Here is a 24,027-nt window from a genome sequence, read left to right on the forward strand (position 1 = left end):
ATTTCGTATTATGTAGACACCACCTATGGACGCGATAGTAGTTGATTGCATGTGGCAGTAAGCACGGATTACGCGATCCTCCACATGCTTTTCCGGTGTTTACAACTTACTCTTGACACTATAATACGAAAATGTAAACCAGTTCTTTAGCAAAAAAACCCTTAACCCTAATATACGATGACGTTATGTAAACATGAACTTTGAAGCCTGTTCAAAATGGAAATGTGGGGAAAGGTTGACCTCGGCGGACATACCTCAATCTTTTAGAGATTCTTAAAAAAGTAAGGTCAAAAATGACCAGAATAAACATGAAAATATTGAAGCGTGTGAAGTATGCGATAGAGGTATGCCAGGAAATTAACAAATTGAGGTTTGTAGTAGCTTATTTGCATTGGGAGAAAGGTGTGATGATGTTTATTAAAAACAAACTATGTCGTTGATATCTAGTATCAAGATTTTAATACCGCTCTTAAGTCGATAAGTAGGTATATACGAGGTGAATGACCGTTTAGTTTTTGACTTCTAAAAGTTTTGAGCACATAAAATACGGTTTACGCTATTATACTAGAAATCTAACCATGGAACATTGTTAAAATCCATTAAAAAGTGGAATTCAAACTTGCGAAAGGTCGACCTTGGTGTACATATCTCAAGCACGTTGTCCTTTTTGCTATTTTCCCTTTAATTGTGATTTTCACAAAAAATGCTCATTCAAATGTTAAAAAAAAATTTTACTCAAATCATCATCTTCAATATCGTCTCATTATCTACCCATTTATATGTCCCACTGCTGGGCACGGGTCTCCTTTCTTTTGTTTTGTTTGTTGGGGACTTCACACGTTTTCCGAGGGTTGTGAACCTTCTCCGACGTGCAGGTTTCATCACGATGTTTTCCTTCACCGAAAAGCTCATGATAAATTTCAAATTAAATTTCGCACATAAATTCCGAGAAACTCAGAGGTGCGAGCCGGGATTCGAACCCACGACCCTCTGCTTGAGAGGCAGTAGGTCAAACCAATAGGCTACCACGGCTTATTACTTACGGCTTATTTACTCAAATAATACGATGTAAAATATTTAATAGGTTGAACAAGTTCGTTTCAAGAGTAGATATGAGTCAGGGGCCTTACCATGAACTCTTATTACAGTTCAGTATAGGTTCGTAACGACAAAAAGCGGGATGGTGATATACACTTCATGTAGCGCTGTCTCACTGCGATTCGTTTTAGGTCCGAAACTGAATCGTAATAAGAGTTCATGGTAAGGCCCCAGTTCTATCAGACGCTCCGATCGTACGCACCCGCACGCTTCCATATTGTGTATGCGTAGTGAAAATGGCGACGCCAGAAATACGGAGGTTCGAGCTGATAAAAATTTGATTATTATAGATAATACGTTTTATTTTTTCCTTTGAAAAAGTATTTGTATAACGGTTTTAATAAAAATAAACACCGATGTACAAATTCGTTTCATGGTCGCGCTAAATGCCGCTGCCGCCGTTGTCGGTTAGTTTATGATCGGCGCTCATGTCTATTCCAGAGTAGTTTTTATGTGAATATCGCTACGTTATTACACATATTAATGTATACACACATTGACTTACAATTATATGGACGTCGGGTCCGCGCTAAAAAGTGTCCGAACTTATAGGGCGTTAAAATCGTATACAGAGCGTCATTCACGCTTTAGTCTTCGTTTGTTCGACTGACAGCGAAGCAAGCAAAATTAGACAGTACTCCGATGACATTACAATTTAAATTCAACGTTTTAGCTTTTTCATATTCCTTTACATGTCACTACGTTTAATTAGGTTGACTTGGGACATTTTTTTCGTGGTTTTTGTATTAGACCCTTTGTAAGTCAATGTATACACATTTTGTATTTGCATTTGCGATGGCATTTGTATCAGTAATCTGTATTTTGCATCTCCCCATTTCAGTGAGCAGCCGATCTTCACGTGCAAGGCGCACGTGTTCCACATAGATCCGAAGACCAAGCGGTCTTGGATGAGCGCAAGCTCGGCCGCCGTCTCGGTCTCGTTCTTCTACGACTCCTCGAGGAACCTGTACCGCATTATCAGCGTTGAGGGGACCAAGGTTAGTGACTTGACCACAGTGGCTTACCGGTTATGTGACTACAAGAGCTCGAATTGTGCGAGAGCGACTTAAAACTCGAGATACCTGCTATTGTAGGGAATAGTAATGTCTCGCGCGTCCATGTCGTTCTCGCGCGTTTCTGTCGCGCTGGGTCTACTGTATAGCTTATTAGTTATTTTGCATAGGATTTATTTCAATAAATGTTCCGCAGTTATATGTAAACTGCCTCAGTGGCCGGTGGTTACCATGCTGGTTTGTCACGCAGCGGTCTCGGGTTCGATTCCCGGGCCGGGAGAAGTATTTGTATGGCCTTCATTACTTCTCTCGTGAGTTTGGGTGCAATTTGTGGTTGTCTGTGTGTGTCCTCGGTACGTGGGCGCGTTATTTATTTATCTATTTTAATTTGTTCTTCGTTGAGCAAACATTTATTGATTGTACAAACACAAGTTGACTCGTTTGTGATATCATAGAATGCGTGACCTGTTTTTAGTTCGTCATTTCCTTTTACTAACGCATTATGAAATACAACCCATCATCCTTAGTACAATTTTATCCACTGCCGAGTCTCACTTGTCTACCAATAACGACATCGTCTTAAATGATGACGTCTCGGCCACCAATCTCATTGCACGACGTTCCATGTTTCTGTAGCCAACTCTTGGCCACCAGCCGGTTGTCACTATACTTCATCCATCGAAGTGTATAACCAGATCGAGTCTATAACCAGAAATAGAGATGAAATGTCATTTAATTGGTTTGAAAACTATTCTGCCAAATCATTACGGAGACAACTGCGCTCCGATTGGCCAACCCGATTCGAAACAATTGACGGGTGTCGTCAATTGTTTCACTTCAAATCGACCAGTTTTACTTGCGCTTTGCCTTAGTGTTACAATAAATACAGAATATTTTTGGAATATACGGATACATACACACAGGTCAGTTGTTGGCGCTGTACTATTTCAGCTTTCTAATTTGTGATTTCAGTGCAAACGAGGGTTGATATTTAAAAGTAATATAAGGCCCATTTGCCTGATTAGTTGCCAGGGATTGATGGCCCTTATTTCGTCTCTATTTCTGGTTATGTACTTGATGACGCCATCAGTCATCACCACGCCTCACAATATCTCCCGTTCAACCCCTGTAGCAAATCGTACAAATCTTTTTGTATATGTCTTTTTAGCAGTTTTGTTTTGGACATGTACTAGTTTTTGGCGCCTTTTTAGTTGTTATTATTTTGTTTTGTTTCCGTTGTTGATTAAATAAACTGCAAGCACAGTTCCTTTTGCTCATTTTTCAATTGCACCCGATACCCATTGACACAATCCGCTACAACCCCAATTCAGCTTCGTTATCCTATGTCCTGGATTTTAATATTTTAGCACTGCAGTCCATTTGGTTGGGCGATGAAAAGGTAGGATGAACGAACTGTGCATGTAGCGGAAATGCGAATGTTAAGATGGTTGTGTGGAGTGACGAGAAAGGATAAGATAAGGAATGAGTACATCAGGGGTAGTTTGAAAGTGGCGCCAGTGACGGAAAAGATGAGGAGTAATAGGTTAGCGAGGTAAGGACATGTCTTGTGACGAGAAGAGTGCTAGGTATGAATGTGGAGGGATATAAGGGGAAAGGCAGGCCAACGAAAAGATGGATCGTGGATAAGAAAGGTGTGAGTATAAAAATGACGGATCATAGGGGAGAATGGAAGAAAAATACATGTTGTGCCGACCACACCTGCACAGCGTGGGATACGGACAGGAAGAAGAAGTCCATTTGGTTGTGTAATCTGAAATTTATGTATAAAATAATAACAATAAAGTACGTCACGGTAGGCACTGTTTTCATACAATATTTATTGCACATGTTCGTGTTCAAACGGCGCAGTCGGATGTACCGTGGGGTTCCATCTTCTTTTAAACAAAATTATTTAAATAACGCGCACATTCATAGCCTCGCACTATACTCCGTCCAACAATTTATTTAATCTTTGATATACGCATGCTTCCGACATTGACATACAACCATAGACAAAAAGATGCATTACTTCCTGGGGCCTTACCATGAACTCTTATTACGATTCAATTTGGGACTTAAAATGAATTGTTGTGAGACAGCGCTACATGAAGTGTAAATATATCACCATCCCGCTTTTTAGTCGTTACGAACCTATACCGGACGGTAATAAGAGTTCATGGTAAGGCTCCTGGTCTCTTTTATTTTTTAATTTTAGTGGAGCGACGTGCTCTTTAGCTCCGATATTTATCGAACCAACGAATTATGTAACGAAGACTATTCAAATTGATACATTTTGGTACCTATTTAATAAACTATAACGAAATGAACACATTAATTATTAATTCTTGAGTACACAAATTGGCAAACGCAACATCACGATTCTAGTTAGACAATATCTTCTTTTTGAGGAAACCCTGCATCGCGGGTGCCATGTACACTCACATAGACAACCACAAATCACACCCTAACTCACGAGAGAAATAAATGTAGGCTTTACTAATATCGGTAACCGTTCGGTCACAGAGGCAGTACGTATGAAACACTTGCACAGCATAAATAGGCAATGTAATACGCTCTTACATATTACGTAGCCGCAAATGAAGCCCAAGGATCCCTTGGGCCATTGTCTCTACTAAGAATTTACAGTATAGTTTGTCGTTACAATTAATACATGTGTATACAACATTTCCTTTATGATCTCTACGGGGTAAGACATACACGACGGCCTCGCTGGTTAAATAGTTTGCAGTGATGAGGAGGTCCCGGCTTCGATTGTTGGTAAAACTTATTTGGTATATGAACTTGTCGAAAATCTAACTCAAACTCTAGAGTCAAATAAACTTTATTTCATAGGTAATCAAATTATACTTAAAATAGTCACATTGATTACACTCTAATGCAAACTCGTATAAGGCAGATTCCCCTGAGAAGAATGAGTAACAAATTCTAGGGGTTGCTCTTTGTAAATAAACATATGTATACCTTTATAATTTACAATATTTATTTCAAATATGATGCTCATGATAATCTGCAACAGCTGTACGGGACACTAACACGGATTTTTGTCATCCAAGTAGGCAGAACTCGTATAATAACCTTTAGTATAAAGTTCTTCTTTCATAATAGCTTTAAACCTTGCAAATGACAAATTTTGAATATCAATCGGAATCTTATTATAGAAGTGTATACATTGCCCCTTAAATGAATTTGAAACTTTATGAAGACGATTGTAAAGAATAGCTAGTTTATTTTCATTCCTCATGTTTGTCACTATTTTTCATGAAATAATTATAACTTTTTTATAAAAAAAAGTATCGACTCTTAATGTTGTTGTCAGTCACATTACATAATAACCGCGAGCGACTGATAACATTTCAAATTCATCGTAACACGTTTGCCATATGAATATTGTAGTACAAATCAATAACGTTTGTACAGACATGTGCAAAAGCTTTTCTACGAAAACAGGGACAGTTCTGCACGATCTTAAATCGGGTCGGCATAAAATTACGCTTGCGTCGTCATGCCCTAACGAGACAACCTATGTACGGACCTGAGAGGTACATAAGGAGGGCTCGAATGATCAACCCTCTTTATGTACTTCAAAGTTCGTTTAACTATTATAGTTCAATGAATTTCTACTTTACGTTTAATTCCCTGTAGTACCAATGTGAGATACGAATGCGAACTTTTGTAAGTAAATTGGTCCTACTTTCAATGTTTGATATTAACGTTTTCCAAGTCAGGGGTAAAAATACCGTGGTTATAGATGTATTCTGCGAACTTTTGAGGTCGGTTTTTTTTATAAAACAGTTATAATTATTAACGTTTATATAACGTAATGGTTCGACCTTATCACCTCTCAAGCAAAAATATGATGTTTTCGGTTAAGGAAACCGCCGTAGTGAAACTTGCACGTCGAAGAAGGTTCGTAGCCCTTGTGTGAAGTCCCCGACGACCCGCATTGGGCCAGCGTGGTGAACTATGGCGTAAACCTTCGCCTGAGAAGAGATCCGTACCCAGCAGTGGGACGTGTAAATAATAATAATAACGCGTACACATCCATAGCCCCGCACTAGGCAAACTCTGCATCACGGGTGCCATGGACACGCACACAGACAACCACAAATTACACCCAAAAACTCACGAGGGAAATAAATGTAGGCCATACAAATATTTCTCCCGTCACGTAAATCGAACTTGGGACCAGTGGCAGTCCAGGATGGTAACCGTTCGGCCACGGAGGCAGTTATATAATGAGTTGATGACAAATTTATGCCGCTCCGAGTTCATTTACACTGCACAAAAGTAGCTTAAAAGTGTTTTTAGAGGAGTAACTTTCTCATCATAATAGTCATAGACGTAATATTAACACAAGGATAAAAATATAGTGCCTGTTCTTGACAGTCGTTTTCACAACGTGACAAACTCATTCAAGGGGCAATTTATACGAGTCTATAATAAGATTTCTGTCGGTATTAAATTTTTTCTTACGCAATATAATACACACTTATATTGGGTTGCATACGCTTCTAGTATGAAAATGGCGCTCTTGAATTCTTGCCATTTTGAAATGGTATAAGAACAGTTATAGTTATTACTACAAACATGGATATCACTAAGAATAAATCCTTCGATATGGCTGGATTCGAACCAGCGTCTTCAGCATACCGTGACGCAAAAAGAGGGGAGTAATAAGTTTGAAGCCTTTGTCTGTGTATCTGAGTAATTTTCATGTTAGTAATAATAATAATAATAACGCACACACTCAACATAGCCCCACACTAGGGAAACCCTGTATCGCGGGTGCCATCGATACACACATTGACAACCACAAATTACATCCAAACTCACGAGAGAAATAAATGTAGGTCATATAAATATTTCTCCCGGCCCGGGAATCGGACCTGGGACCTATGCGTGGCAGTCCGGCGTGGTAACCGTTCAGCCGCGGAGGCAGTTAGTGTTAGTGTAGCCTGAAATATTATTTAATATTTCACGATTATATACATAAAAATTGCCACCGAAATTTGGTACGGAAAATAATTACCCATGTGTCTATCTGTGATAACTCCTAAACGTATGGACAGTTTTCAAATTGTTTTTTTTTAAATATTATTAAGGCTCAATTTATATTGTAGCGGAACGCAACGGAATTTTTCTAACGATGTTGTACATTGCATAACAGTGGCGAGGCGTCAAAATTCTAATGGGTAAATCCGAAGCTTTAACTTTTTGCGAAAACAAAAAACACTTTAACAAAAATGTCTTTTCCCGTTAAAAAGGCGCCTTGGCGACATTTCAACACAACACTTATTAACACACTTCATTTCACAGGTTAACTTATTCTACACATAAAATAACCATAGCTTTTGAAGTAAGTTTACATTTTAAGTTACCCGCGATACAAAAGTTTGTAAACAAACTCAAACAAAACAGACAAAAGGGATTTTTTCTGAGTGTACGGTCTTTGTATTAAGAGGGAGCAGAGGAAAAATTCCTAATCTTCGATTTGATTTTAGAGGGGTATATCCACTTTAAAGTTAAAAATAAAATATTGTATGAGTAACTACACGATATATTCAAGCATAGACACTAATCAGAAACATAAAACAATATAGTTTCCTCGATAGATAAAAATCACGAAATGACCTCTAATTTTCACATTTTTTCGATTCATCCTCGAAATGCTACAGGTTATTAGGACAAAAATTAGATAATTAATTATATTTATGCGTGATCGAGAACTGTCACTACGGATTTTTTTTTAGTCCCTTTAGTTTTAGAGTTATTCCGCTAAAAGGAATTTGGTACTTTTAATGCGCAAAATTCAACATCTCCTGTCACATGTCACGCGAACTTCAGGCATATATTTGTTTCACAAATTTGGGCGGAGCCAACGTCAAAACTTTTTTTGGCATGCTTCCTCTTAATAATTATAACAAACTCGTGGATGCTAAGTGTTGCTATTTTAATTACCTACGAATTACCATGACCTTTTACATACACATTGTTTACGTAGTCCTAGTAAAAAGAATCATCCAATTAAAAATAGATATGTATGCAACACTATGTATCGTTAAGATTTACAAAAATACATTACTTTAAGAAAGTTTTACATCTGGCAACTATTCTGACATTAAAACAAATGAAACTATAATTTGTTGCAACAAGGTTTCAATTTAGGTGAACGCTATTCGACAATAACTCGAATTATTCCGGCTTCTCGACCGCCATTTCTTTAGATGTTATAAAGCGGATTTTTGCGAATGTGTACTGTAATATATTTTGATGGGAGCGCATAGATTTCATGACTGAAATAGAACTCGCCGATCCGCCGGCCTACCTCGTGCTTGTTGGTTGAGGTACGCTGAAAATTTTAGGAAAGCCGGTGCCGGTGAGTGAACTCGAGAATGCTCGCGCATTCCGCGGAAGATTTTCGCTTGTATTTAGTTTGTACGTCACGCAATTGACCGTAAAGTTCATTATGCTATGTACATTATCGTTACAAAAGTTCGCTTCCATTCCGTTCGGCCGCAATATAAATTGAGCCTTATAATAATGACAAAAGAAAAAGTGAACAAAGGTGGGTCAACCCTAGACAGTGAGATCAAAAGCAATAAGCTGTCAACAACGCGCAAGGTAGAATTCATAATTTGAACGAACAATAATAAACCTATTGTGTTTTTCAGGCGGTGATAAACAGCACGATAACGGCAAACATGACGTTCACAAAGACCTCTCAAAAGTTTGGCCAGTGGAGCGACGTACGCGCCAACACCGTCTATGGACTTGGGTTCGCTTCAGAGGCTGAGCTTGGAAAGGTACGTTATTCATGATTAGCCACCGACTGAATTACGCGTGCGGAATTTTAGTTATCTTTGAATTCATCGTATTCGTTCGAATGGTTTTGATAACTGTCGTGGTTAAAATAACTAGAATATATTACCTAAACTTCGAGATACATACAGAGAATAAAGACTATTTTACGACAAAAATTTTTTGTCCCTAATTTTTTCGATATTCGGGAAATCTTAACTTAAGTATACTAAAAATTAACGTTGTTTGGGATTTGGTGAAAAAAGATCTTCATCTTTTTTCTAAGTATGACATGAATATCGAGTCATACAGTTAAAACATATACAAATGACCTAGAACTACACGAAATGTCGATGAGATAGTTTTAGGATCTCGGAGGTATGTCCATATATGAAAAGTATGTTTGAAATACATAATATCTTAATAATTCTAATTACATGTATTAAGTAAGAATTGGTGTAGTTGTAATTTTTCTAAATATTACGAAAAATTGGTGGTTGCAACAACTCGTCACAAAGTTCAGAAGAAAATCCCGGGACAAAAAATGTTGTCGTAAGGTAGTCTCCATTTTCTGTCTCTGTTCCTCTAAGTTTAGGTGAATACGAGTATACCCTATCTATTCCGCTCATTAGTTACAGGTTTACTGCGATATATTTATTGCTCACCCGATATTTCGTTTTTTTTTTCACTTTTTTCAAGCGTGACGAATGGAATATACAAATACTTATACTGAATTTCAAACAGGCTTTAAAAAAGTTAGGGAACTACTGACTAGTGTTGCGACATGGTGGAATTTCGGACTTGCGTGATAATGTTTTATTTTTATGTGTTTTTGTCTATCGATATCCTAACATAGCAACATTATCAACCCATTTATACGTCCCACTGCACCGGGGTACGGATCTCCTCTCAGGCGAGGGTTTAGGCCATCGCTGGTCCAATGCGGGTTGGGGATGTCACACCTTTCGGAGGGTTCTGAATCTTCTTCGACGTGCAGGTTTCATCACGATGTTCACCGAAACGCTGTAGGGCAAACCATATTACGGCTTTTTAGCAAGGGCGTCTAATCATCTTGTCCATTGTCTGAATTTGCAGTTCATAGAGAAGTTCCAAGAAGTGAAGGAAGCGATCCAGGCGCAGTGTGCGGGCGGTGGCAAGAACGTGGCCAACGGCAACAGCGGCGCCGCCACGCCTGTGGCCAGCGCCACGGCCAGTCCGTTGCTGGCTGGAAGGGCCGCGCAGCCCGACGAGCCGCCGCCGCAGCCTGTGCAGGTACTTTCTCTCTTTTTTGTATTAGTATCGTCATTCTAACACTGAAAATAAACCGGGCGCTTTTGATAAAAACGTGGTTAAAACCCAAGAGGGCAGATTTGGTTTTAATCCACTGCCCATCTCTGGACCTGATGGCAGATACGCGGAATTGCCACTTATCAGTGATAGATCCGCCGTACTGTTATCAACCGATTTCTGGTTTTCTGTTGGTCAATCGCAACTAGCGTTAAAGAGGCGGGTCCCAATCAAATGACTATGTGCACTTAGAGTTGTAAAAAAACTTTTTTTTGTTGAAAAAAGACGTGTAACTTTTTTGTCTGGAGTAGGTTTTTTTTCTAAAAGTACGAAAATAATAACATGACATGTATTTTTTATGCATATTATATGCATTTTGGATTTAATTTGGCACTACACTACCTCTTGTTAATATAATTTAAACTTTACTCTGTTGGCATATTGTTGAAAGTTCTATTTTTGCAAGTTACGACGTTTTGATTTTATATTAAAATTTCAATCACTGTGCTTCCATCTAGAGGTTAATAGCTGAACGAGGACGAATTCGAGATGTTTATTATATTGCAGCGGTATTTTCTTGTAACTAAACAATGATTACGATAAACATAAAATTGATTTTTTATTAAAAGTAAGACTTCATGATGATATGAAACGTCACCATAGATAATAATGCATTTTTCTACGATTTTCGAGGTTTTGCGCTGGATAATTGAAACGAGCATAACATACAAAGCGAAAATGGCGTATTGAGCTCAAGTTTGCTGTACTCCACGTACTGTTGGCACACGTACCATGCGAACTAAGCACTTCTACCGTATTTATAGTACTGTGGCCTCGATTACAGAGTATGATCATGTAACCGAAATTATAGTTAAGTACATGGATTCCCAAGCAACCGTTCTCCTCCTACGCTATTATACAACATAAAACACGCATACTTAATTCGGGTTGTGAATATGTATTATTTTTGTTGCAGACCAAACCGGAGAACGATGAGATGATGGTCCACCAAAGAGCTCATTCAGTCTCCTCCGCGCTCCAGGTGAATACTAATGTTTACGGCGATTATAAATTAGACCGCGTTATTCTCAAGCGGAAGGAACGTTAAATCCGAATTATTAGCGTTTGAGTTTTTGCATATATTTTGAATTTTTTTGCCGAGAAGTGTTAAGAATAGCGCTGGTAAAGGGAAGTCTATTAAAGACATTAGAGAACTGAAAGGTAAAGATGTTGGTGCATTCAGAAGTATTCCGTCTTGTGAGAGAGTTCATTCAGAGAAGTAATAATAATAATAATAATAACGCACACAATCAACATAGCCCCGCACTAGGGAAACCCTGTGTCGCGGGTGCCATGGATACACACATAGACAACCACAAATTACACCCAAACTCACGAGAGAAATAAATGTAGGCCATACAAATATTTCTCCCGGCCCGGGAATCGAACCCGGGGACCTCTGCGTGGCAGTCCGGTATGGTAACCGTTCGGCCACGGAGGCAGTTAAATTGCCACCTATGAGCATTACTGCGTTCCGGTTTTGAAGGGTTACGGTGCCAGTGGAACTACAGGCGCATGGGACTTGTCGAAGGCACAGTGGCAATGCTCCTCAGGTCTTTGCGATATAAAGCTCTGAGTGGTAATGCAACTGTTATGTGTAGGCACTTATTAAACATTTTTGTTTTTTTTTTTAATATCAAGTGACGGGACGAACAAGTTGTGTTCCTGATGGTAAGCTACACGCCTGTCCATGACCTTTGCAGTGACAATCAGAGCTTTAAATCGCAGAGATCTGACGGGCACGGCCACTGCGCCCATCATCCTGAGACATAAGTTGATAAGTCCCATGTGCATGTAATTTCACCAGCGCCTTAGCCCTTCAAATCCGGAACGCAATATTGGTCACATTATTGCTTGGCAGCAGAAAAAGGTAGTACTTTCCTGGACGAACTTTTTCACAAGGCGCTTTACTGCTGCAAAATTGTCATCAAGTATTGTACTTACCACGTACCTTCGGGAAGTGAGCATGCCTTACACCTCCGCCATCAAAGAGGAGATCTGGTAGTTAATTGTGCAACGGGAAGTGAGAGTGCCTACAGCTCCGGTCTGGTATTTGGAAATAGGGACGGTACTGTGTGTGCACCCGGGGCAGCTCACCCAAGGCACTAGCTTTTTGAGGACAGTACGAAGTCCGTGTAAACGGGCTGATCTTGACTCAGGACGTGACTGAGTAGGTTCCTGTGCGGTCTTGCTTGCACAGGCTATAATGCCCTTCCTGTATAACCGGATAAGACAGGGTTTTTTAAGCTGTGGTCCATGATCCCTAGGGGGCCGTGTAATAAACGCCGGGGGTCCACGAGGAGCCTACCTAACATGTTGTTTTATATGAAAATTGATATACAATGTGTTGTGAGTAAGTAGGTGCAGTGCACGTGACCTTTTCAATTTTCGCGCCTTTTGGCGGTTATCCTAAGATAAGCGAGCTTTTCTTAATCTATTTACCATTAAAAATTTTATAAAAATAATACTTACTAATTGAAACCTGGCGGCACAGCAAAAACCTGCGGAGGTGTATCCGTGCACCGCAAGAAGTTCTTCATCTTTTCGGAAGGGTCCGTGGGCTCTTTGAAATTTGGAGCAGGGTCGATGACTTGAAAAAGTTTAAGAAACCCTGGTACAAGAGGTTGATAGGGAGGGTCATTGTAAACAAAACTTACGCAGAAAAGATGCGGGAGTGTACTGTCCACGTATAAACGAATAAACAAACGTATAAAGCACAGTCCGTGTTCCGGCCGGCAGGGCGGGTACGCGACGGTGGGCCGGCAGCCGCGCGGGCCGCCGGCGCCGGCGCCGCCCGAGCCGGCCGCCGACTCCGCCGAGCAGCAGCTGCGCTACGAGAACGACCGCCTCAAGCTGGCGCTGGCACAGAGGTTCGTGCCTTTTCGCTACCTCATATTCGTATTCTTTACTTGCAAGTTACATGCTTGTATGACAGGTGTTCTTATGCTAATGGTACTCGACACGTAAGGCTCAACTCACACTGGCGCAAAGTCGAAGCGTCGCGACGCGTCATGTTTTTCGCCTATAGAATATTCATCTCTATTTTCCCTTTATTATATATTTGTACCTTAAATATATGTTATGCTTCGACACTGCGCCAGTATGAGTTGAGCCTAAGACCTCACCGTGGGGGTACTGCAATATTCAGGGGGCACTATGTCCTTATTTTACTAAGAAATAATAATAAAAAACAGAATTTTAAGCAATATCAACAATAAATATGAATACCATTGACTTACAATTATATGGATGTCGGGTCCGCGCTAAAAAGTGTCCGAACTTATAGGGCGTTAAAATCGTATACAGAGCGTCATTCACGCTCTAGTCTTCGTTTGTTCGACTGACAGCGAAGCAAGCAAAATTAGACAGTACTGCGATGACATTACAATTTAAATTCAACGTTTTAGATTTGTCATATTCCTTGACATGTCACTACGTTTAAATAGGTTGACTTGGTACATTTTTTTCGTGGTTTTTGTGTTAGACCCGTCGTCCATTTATTTGTAAGTCAATGATTAATACTTTCATTTACATTCAATACTTGCACGGTTAACTCTTACGTCATAGGACTGCTCGAAATGTCGATGTCCTGCCGCATCGGTCTGTCTTATTACTCTAGGGATTACTAGCGAGCGGTACGAGTCGAACAGGTATCTTGATATAAGAAACATCATCTTTTGCCACTGAAAGTGCGACGTCAGATTGCAGACCCAGTATTTTTGCGAAAAATTGCTTCTGGTGCCGTGGATTCCACGGAGAACTCGTGTCCAGGTTTTTCTTAGAGCCCCTACAGAGACCCTTAAGTCTAATTCACTTGTAACATCTGGCCTTTTCGAACATTCGGCGGAATGCATACCTTTTTAACACTACTGTTGCATTGTTAAAGCGTTTTGTTAGTAGTTTGTTTTTTGTCGAGTAAGTACTTACTAAGTGTTGCGAATATGTCATTATCTGTATAGTTACTAGTTGTATAGTTATCATTTAATTCTCGTTAATCAATTTAATGTGTGTCTATCGGTGAGGGCCTATAAATTGCTCTCCATCATCATTTAAGTTTTTATTATGTAAGATAAAAAAATCTTTCAGCATATTTTCACGTGAAAAATTTTTTCAGTATATATTTTTCCCACGTGACCTTTGACCTTTGTGCATTTTGATTGAGTACGGAGAAAGTTTCCCTCGCTGCGTTTTGACAATTATAAATATTGACCTATTCGAGGATTTCCTGGATGCTCCATCCTTATGCTACTTTTGAAGCATTTTGCTTCATCTGTCGTGATACATACGGTAAAGGAGTGGAATTCACTGTCGGTATGTATGTTCCCCGGAAGCTACAATTAAGAGCTATTCAAGGCTAGAGCAAACACTTATCATCGTCGCTTAACATCAGGTAAGTTTGTGGTCAAGCATGTGTTTTACATTAAAAAATATTGGATGCTATACCAATAACTTAAAGGACTGCAGTGCTAATCTCCATACTATTATAGATCGTAACTCTGAAAAAGGCTAAAATTCCGTCATATCTAGATTTCGCTGATCAATAGCGTGGAAGTAGTGTGTGTCAGGTCAAATGGCCGTGGATATTAATTAATTCCTCTTTAATATGAAATATAAGAAGTGGGTTTTTTTCCTTGCAATATTATTCAAATATTGATTATGAACTAAAATGTTTGTCTGTACTTTGGCAAATATGCGTGTCAATAGATGGCATTGTGTTACAAAGTAATTTATAAATTAACGCTTCCTAATATGGGTAGAGAACAGTAGCCCGCACTATAGATATAGAGCTTTAAATTGCAAAGATCTGACGGGCACGGTCACTGCGCCCGTCCCCTGGGACATAAGTTGACAAGTCCCATGTACCTGTAATTTCACCAGCACCCTTACCCTTCAAAACCAGAACACAGTAATGTTGACATTATTGCTTGGCAGCAGAAATAGGTAAGGTGGCAGTACTACCCTGGACGAACTCTTTCACAAAGAGCTCTACTGCTACTTCAAATATCTGTGCTATGAGTGCCATCTAGTTGATTTGTTTGTTATCACTAGAAATAGAGCTTTTGATAAATGCAGCTTGTCTATATAAATAGCTATTTGGTACTCGTCGCGACATCTGGTGTATGAGTAGGTACTAAATACCCGACTACGCTGTCTTGTATTGCGATTAACAGTCCTCTGGAGTTATTGGTCCATGATGCTATATACAAGCAAGCTAGTTAGTTAGTTAGCGTTTTCAAGTGTAAAAATGTTATCTAATGGAAAAAATGATTATTTATTTGACTTTGACTAGAAGTAAATATTATCAATAAACGAAAGAACTATGGTCAAATTTGAAAGTAAAATTGAAGTTCACTAACAAATAAAATATTTATAAGCTCTTGAGTGTTTGAAGTTGAAATGTTAACGACGGTTTCTGACATCATTTTATCCGTAGCCTGGTAATAATTGGGCTTGTATAGTTCATGAACTACGAACTATTAGGAATATATTCCCGACAGTGACCGATATGAACTAGTTCGTTTTGCACGGTTTTAATAATTCAACGTTATTTTTAGTTCAGTAATGACTAGGAACTGTCTGCGCTGATAGTTCATCTGTCTTTTATTCAATAGGAACGGTGCGAGCGGGACAGGTAAGTGCTCATATTTTTTGGGAGGTGCGGTAGGTATCTGTATGTATAATATCAACCTACGTGTACGAGTATATGAAGTAGTTCTACCTAAATATTGATTTTTAAACACAACATTCTAACTAAAATTCTTCTTTTGTAAAAAAAGGATATTTAGTTGGAATGACAGTCTTTAAGCCTGTTAAATATGACTGAAAATTAAATAGTACCGATTCCACACAAATTGTATTTTTAAATATTTTAGTACAGTGTACTATTGACCTCATAATACTAGAAGTCCGTAGTAGTTCATGTTAATAAAATTACTAGTTTGGAGCGTACGTTCAATATCCGAGCAAGGACAATACGAATTAACAAACCAAGGAACTTGATGATGAACTAGAAGACCGACCTAGTTCATTTGACCGATTGAACTAACTAGGATCGCTCCCTCTAAGGACCGATCAGGCACAAGTCTTGTAATAATAGTACCAAAATAACAAAATAAATGTAGTGAAATGAATATTTAGGAGAGAACGTGTTTCATTACAACAAAATAAATATTAAAAAAAAGTTTATTTCATCGAAGACTTTTGTACAAAACTTACACACTAACGAATTGAGAACTTGTTTTCAAGTGAGACAACTTTACAGTCTTACAAAAACTATGAATAAAAAGCTCAGATAACAACCAATTAATAAATAATCAACAATCATATTGAGTAATGCAACATTTTCTTAACGCTAATTATAATTGAAGTTAGATTAATAGTTATACAAATTAGATTTTCGTTTTATTGGTCTATCAGAATCTGATGACAAATCGGGAAAATTGTTTATAGCAACACCGGGCGTAGTTGGAATAAACATTTTTGATAATCGTGATTACTTCACATTCTGCGCTTAGACCACATCGTACATTATTAACCCTCGCTTGTAGCTATTCTAGTTGTAGTATTAGTTATTCTGTGGTGTTTAGCGAATTATTAATTTATTACAGTGTGTTTTTATGCTAAACTTCTAATATAAATATCTAAAATGAAAACTGGAATTAGAGTATTTACAATAAAGTTAATAGTTTCAAAATGTTCAATCGTAGTTGTCGGTCAAATCAGAGTTGCAAAGATGAAGTTTCTATATGAAATATTATAAAAAAATTACGTCACGAGATTCTGGTGGACCTATAGTGTTCCTTTGAATTTCAATAATAAGCCAAATTGTAATAATAAGACTCATTGTCTACTAAAGTTTTTGGGAAAAGATCAGAGTTTTACGAACCAATGGCATTGCGTTATTTAAAACAAAGCGGCTTGGTGAGGTCATAATAACGAATACTTTTGGTTGCTGTGTTGGTGACACCTGACTGAGAGAAAACAGAATTTCTTTCAAGTATAATAATCGACTTATGCTAATGTAGGTTTCCAGACATACTAGCACATCTAGGACTACCGCTTAAAATACTGAGAATTTTGAGTGTTTTGTTTTTTGGTAATGTAGTTGCAGAATTATAAATTATGCCAAGATTAAATGTGTGAATGATTTTAAAGCGATTATTTCAAATCTGTTTAGCTGATTTTTTGAGACCAGTGTCGGTTATATTCCTGATATATGACATGTCGACCCCTCCTACGTAAAGTAACGTATGCCGAAATTGCCAACTTTACAGGGGAGCGTTTTAAAGTTCTGAATTCACTTAAAGGAGCATGACATGTGACTTGAGCATTTCTCAGTTTTATTCGGCAAAGCTTGTTACTCACATATAGTGTTATAAAATCCTAGATATCGGTTAGATGATCTATGATGATCTATTACGCAATATGATCTATTACATGATCACTAAACGAATTCAAACCTTTAAAACGCTCTCCTGTAAACTTGGCAATTTCGACATACGATACTTTACGTTAGAGGGGTCGATGTATGATATGTCAATGAGTATTTTGTCAGCATCTTCAAATGTTAATTCAGCGCCTCCATCACGCATCTCAAGTAAGAGTGATATTTTAAAAACCCGCTCGTGGAAGCTATTACAAGTTAAGGCGTTCACGTTATGTGGTATATGCATTGACTTACAAATAAATGGACGACGGGTCTAATACAAAAACCACGAAAAAAATGTCCCAAGTCAACATTTTTACAAATTTAAACGTAGTGACATTTCAAGGAATATGAAAAAGCTAAAACGTTGAATTTAAATTGTAATGTCATCGCAGTACTGTCTAATTTTGCTTGCTTCGCTGTCAGTCGAACAAACGAAGACTAAAGCGTGAATGACGCTCTGTATTTAATGCCCTATAAGTTCGGACACTTTTTAGCGCGGACCCGACGTCCATATAATTGTAAGTCAATGGGTATATGCATTATATTGCTAGATATTCTGCAGAATTTGTAATCTGTGCCTCTACCACGTTACTTTGAGGGTTGTCGCTAGCGACCTCGTAAATAAATTCATAATTTTGGCAAATTATACAGCGGTTCTAGCGTTCACAAAAAGAAACGACATTTTGTATAAAAACATTTTGTTTCTGTAATCTCATGGTAAAGGCACTTCGATTCTCAGACTTCCAGTCACGTTAAATTAAATTAATTTTGCAACTTCACTACTGGAAACAACGTCTTTGCCAAACTAATCCTTAATGTTCAAATCCACCAACAATCGGCACGAAACCGTCGTCGAATTGTTGGAAATCATGGTGGAAATTTTCATACTTTGGCGCTTCGAATTTTTCGAACTTGTGTTCTTGTTTGGGAGTACCGATTTTGTGTACAACGGCGTTGAAACCGTGTTTGTCGTCGGCTTCGTATTCCACTACGCGTTTTGTTCCGTCTGTTTCAACGAGCGTGTACGTGCCTGCAGCAATAGAAAGGGATATCAGTTTAACATATAATTAAATTAAAATAGAATATTCTGATGGAGTGTGCCGAAACAGTATTTTTTTCTAGTCACCTAGAAAGTTTGACAATGTTAATAAAAGACCGAAGAATGTCAAACTAGATTTGCATCATGTATATGTCGAGGCCATTCATGTCTTCGAAACCGTTGACCAGTGTGTGCTAATAGTCTAAAAAGGACTATATCTTTTGCGTTACTTATGTATACGATAATATACAGTGTTTTTTTAAATGGGACAGTGCACTGTGATTCCCCCATAGGCCATAAATCAAAAAAAATCATTGGCTTATCCCGGTTAGATCAACTCACTAAGTTAGTAACTAGTTAACAAGCTTCCAAAAACTATAAATATCAATGTAATTAGGTCACGTTATCGTTCACTTTTGTGCATCGGAAGTGAGCGCATCGCGAGACTAATTATCACCACGTGTGAGTCATCGAAACTTAATCACTTTGTTTTTGAGTGTCACTATTCCAAATCAAGTGTTTACGTGTTGTGAAAGCATGGAGATCCAAGAGCATGGTATGTACTTTTATTATCAATTTTTTTTAATTTTTTTTATGCATACTTTTTTTTATATAATTTTTTTATTGAAGGCAGTTTTTTGGTGAAAATTTTTGGCATAACTTAATTTCCTTTAGACCTACAACTTTTGGCTGCGCTGAGCTGCACCTGAGGTATATGGTTTTTGAATAAGGAGTATGTCCTTATTAAGAGCTATAAGTTTCATTTGCATCTTGCTGCCTCTTCTTGGCTTAAAGGGGTGTCAAAGTATGCATGTCCATAGTATTGAATGTTTAATTTTTTTTTAAGTTCAGCTTTCATATTGTTTTAGGTACATTTTTCAAATGTTCTGTATCGAGGATGACAATTTTTGATATTTGGCACTCTAAAGTGGGTAATCCAAATGAAAAAATGCAACACGTCCTGAGCACTTTGACCGAAACATCATCCCTTTCTGACGACATCGAAAATATTGATTTAGAGACTTTAAGCCTTAAAATTAAGAATATTTGTAAACGAATTTCCCACTACTGGGCAAAGTCGAATCGTACTAGATCTAAATTCTTAGAAAAATATTCAGATTGGCTGCATGTCGTTGAAAATATTGATGTACAGCGAACTGAGTTACGTGTATCTCAGAGCTTTGACGAAGTTAAACCATCAACTTCTTCATCGCATGGCCGTCCGAGAATTAACTTTGACGACACCAGTAAACGTACAAAAAGGAGAAGATTGGCTAGTTTGTCTAACCAAGACCCTTCTCTTGTACAGTCATTGCTCAATGCGTCCGATAGCTTGTCTTGTCCTGAAATCGATTCTAGCGAAGTTTTATCGCTCATTGTTGAAGCTCAGTTAACTCGACATCAATATATATTAGTAAAGAAATTTATAGACAATAAGTTTTCAAAAACCATTTTCCCATCTTACCAAAGTGTCGTGGAATCTAAAAAACACTGTTATCCTTCAGATATTACTGTTACAGAATCATCCGCCGAAGTCGAACTTCAAAGTTTATTAGATCATACTGCCAATCGGATTCTCAAGTCTCAAAAAGATGTTTTGGATAGTGTACCTAATGAGTCTCTAGATAAGATATCTTTGATAGGGAAATGGGGTTTCGATGGCAGTACAGGGCATTCAGAATATAAACAGTGTTTTTCTGACTCCACTCTTGAAGACAGTAGCCTGTTTGTTACTTCGTATGTGCCACTTCAGCTTGTTTTGACAACAGATAACAAAGAAAATTCAGTAGTTTTGTGGAAAAATCCTCGTCCTTCATCAACTCGATACTGTCGTCCTATACGCCTCCGATATTTGAAGGAATCGACTGCAGTGTCAGTTGAGGAAGAAGCTCATTTTAAAGATAAAATAAGGAACTTGCAGCCTACTGTTTTCAAGGAAGAAGATCGCGAATATCGCATTACTCATTGTTTGCAACTTACTATGGTAGATGGTAAAGTGTGTAATGCACTTAGTGGTGTTTCTTCATCAAAATGTTTTATTTGTAACGCCTTGCCCAGTGAAATGAACAAAATTGACGAATGTTTAAATAAGGAAGTCGATGAGAGTAAATATGAATTTGGTTTATCACCTCTTCACGCGTTAATACGTTTTTTTGAATATTTTGTTCATGTCGCGTACAAGTTAGATGTTAGGAAATGGCAAGCTAGGTCCGCTAATGACAAAATGCTTGTTGCTGCAAAAAAATCATATGTTCAGACTCAATTTAGAGAAAGATTAGGGCTTATAGTGGATAAGCCTAAAAGTGGCGGAAGCGGAACATCAAACGATGGTAATACAGCCAGGCGGTTTTTCTCGAATTCAGAAATTTCCGCTGAAATTACTGGGATCAAGAAGGATCTCCTAGATCGTTGCTGGATCATCCTTCAATGTTTAAATTCGGGATATAATATTAATAAGACGAACTTCGAAGAGTTCGCTTTAGAGACGGCTCGGCAGTTAGTTGCCGAGTATCCGTGGTATAACATGCCTGCTTCCGTTCACAAAGTTCTAATTCATGGTGCTAATGTTATAGATTACGGTTTGTTGTCAATCGGAGAGTTGTCTGAAGAAGCAGCTGAAGCGACTAACAAATACATCAAGTCTTTTAGAAAAAATCATACGCGTAAAATGAGTCGCATTGTGACCAACACAGATTTAGTAAATAGGCTGCTTCTTCATTCAGATCCCTTCATAACAGGTCTACGAAAGTTACCTGTTAAAAAAAAAGGTGTACTGTCAAAAGCTGTATTAGACTTGTTATGTATTTAAAGTTAATATTGTTGAGATTTAATGTATTTTGGTATAATTTGTGTTTTGTTTGTATTTTGTAAAATGAACTTTTTTATGTATTTTTATTGTTTTAATTTATTCATTTGTGGTTATTGTTAATACAAATAATCATTATTTACACAGTTTTACCATTAAAAGTCGCAGTATAAAATGTTTTAGATACATCGTCTAAAAACAAAATTACTGCGAGACATTTTTACACCTAAATATTGTCAAATATTTTTTAAAATGTATAATTTTATTAATTTACGTTTACCTAATCATATTTTAACGTAATAAAATAAAAAAATAATAATAATTTCGGAGTTACGTATTTATGACCGCCTTAGTATGGAGCGTGAATCACCGTGCAGTGTGGGGAAATCCGAAACCATATAAGATACAAGGAAACTGTCTTGGGAACCATAGTCTTTTTTTTGTAGAAACAATTTTGATATAGTCAATTTTTTGGTCAAGTGTGAGTTGTCCATAAAAATGTCATAAAAGTGATAAAAAATTTTGTGAATGCTAATTGACTCTGTTTCATGAAGGGATCATTTCTTTGTATGGGCCGTAAAACATCGGGTCAGCCGAAGGTCGAATTTCATAACATATTATTCATACAAAATTGATAAAATTGACAAGTTTTGTTAATGCTAATAGACTCAGTTTCTTATAAGTATGATTTTATTGCATGGGAAGAAAAATATCGGGACAGCAGAAGTTGGTAAAATGTAATAAAATGATTTTTCATGCAAAATGAATAATGTGCCTATAATTTCACTAGCACCCGTACCATTATAAACCGGAACGCAGTAATGCTCACATTACTGCTTAGTGGCAGAAATAGGTAAGGTAGCAGTAACTCTTTCACAAGTAGCTCTACTGCTACTAAAGTTAGAATAAGACTAGGCTAGATTGTAATTGTAATAAAGAGCCATCTTTGGAGTTTATTTATAAAAAAAAAACTAAGTCAGCCTTGCTTAATTAAAAAAATAACTTTGTGTCAAATAGGATTATATCCTATGATACGAGTACGACAGAACGACAATTGTAGAGACATTTCGAAATAAAACCATTTGAAAAGTGTGCTCAGTTGTTGTGAACAGCCTTACCTTTAACTTTGTCTCCGTCTCTGGTCTCCCAGTGTTCTTTGTCGTCGCCAGTGTGTGGGTCCTTTACTGAATAGTCGAAGGAGTATTTGGGATGCGCCTGAAATAATCAAAAATAATCTAGTTAAAACTTTTGTTAACAATATAAAGCTCTATGTTATTTACCCAGTAACTCAACCTAAGTACCTAATTAACCCTAGTTAACTGTTGTCTCTTATATCACTACTTTTGTTTATAGTGCTAAGTGACGGGGCGAACTAGTCGTGGGCCTGGTGGTAAGCGACACGCCTGTTCATAACAGTTGCAGTGCCACCCAGAGCTTTAAACTATGAACGTCTGAGGGACACGGCCACAACGCCTGTCACCCTGAGACATAAGTTGAGAAATCCCATGTGCCTGTAATTTCACCAGCACCCCTACCCTTCAAAATCGGAACGCAGTAATGCTCAATGACTGCTTGGCGGCAGAAATAGGTAAGGTGTCAATACTTCCCTGGTTGTACGCTTTCACAAGGAGCTCTAATGTTTTAAAGTTACTGACAGTTTTACCGTTAGACCCAATGTTTTTTAATGCACAAACACACACACACACATAGACATCCACAAATTACACCCGTACTCACGGTAGAAATAAATGTAGGCCATACAAGTATTTCTCCCGGCTCGGGCATCGAACCCGGAACCTCTGCGTGGCAGACTAGCATGGTCACCCTACGGACCACAGCGGCAGTTTATACCAATTATCTGTCAATCTTCAGTGTGTTGCCGTTTAACCTACTGTTTGTGCTAATTATGTGTCAATAACTTCACTGTGTTGCCATTTAAAATACGGTTTCCACCAATTATTTCCTTAAAAAATTTGCCACTGAACCCTAAGTAGTAAGGATTGCTTATTAATCAATTAGTTAAGTATTGTATAATAGCAACATTTCATTGTACAAAGCGTTTGTTTTTGAGTTTTAAACAGCTTTACTTTGCAGTTTACTTAACAAGTTTTTTTTTCTATAATACTAAGTGATAGGACGGACAAGTCGTGCGCCTGGTGGTAAGCCACTTGGCTATCCATAACAGTTGCAGTGCTACACAGAGCTTTAAATCGCAAAGATCTTAGTAACCCTGATACTTAAGTTGACAAGTCCAAGTGCCTGTAATTTCACCAAAATTTCCAAACCGGAACGCAGTAATGCTTGGCGGCAGAGTCAAAGTCTAAAGAATCATTTATTCCATAGGTAACATTGACTTACAATTATATGGACGTCGGGTCCGCGCTAAAAAGTGTCCGAACTTATAGGGCGTTAAAATCGTATACAGAGCGTCATTCACGCTTTAGTCTTCGTTTGTTCGACTGACAGCGAAGCAAGC

At 38.0% G+C, this 24,027-nt stretch overlaps 1 protein-coding gene across 1 annotated transcript in view; it reads left to right on the top strand.

Moving 5' to 3' along the window:
- The first annotated feature begins 293 nt into the window (after window positions 1-293).
- The window catches only part of LOC113227330 (homer protein homolog 2), a 73,450-nt gene continuing 49,716 nt past the window's right edge, over window positions 294-24,027 (top strand). Inside the window, exons 1-6 of the mRNA XM_026460223.1 lie at window positions 294-402; window positions 1,861-2,096; window positions 8,804-8,935; window positions 10,026-10,196; window positions 11,194-11,259; window positions 13,017-13,147. Coding sequence (XP_026316008.1) covers window positions 294-402; window positions 1,861-2,096; window positions 8,804-8,935; window positions 10,026-10,196; window positions 11,194-11,259; window positions 13,017-13,147 — 845 coding nt within the window. The remainder of the gene's footprint in view (window positions 403-1,860; window positions 2,097-8,803; window positions 8,936-10,025; window positions 10,197-11,193; window positions 11,260-13,016; window positions 13,148-24,027) is intronic.

The sequence above is a fragment of the Hyposmocoma kahamanoa genome, unplaced genomic scaffold (assembly GCF_003589595.1).
Source record: "Hyposmocoma kahamanoa isolate Upper Pololo Valley unplaced genomic scaffold, ASM358959v1 210, whole genome shotgun sequence".
Lineage (NCBI taxonomy): Eukaryota > Metazoa > Arthropoda > Insecta > Lepidoptera > Cosmopterigidae > Hyposmocoma > Hyposmocoma kahamanoa.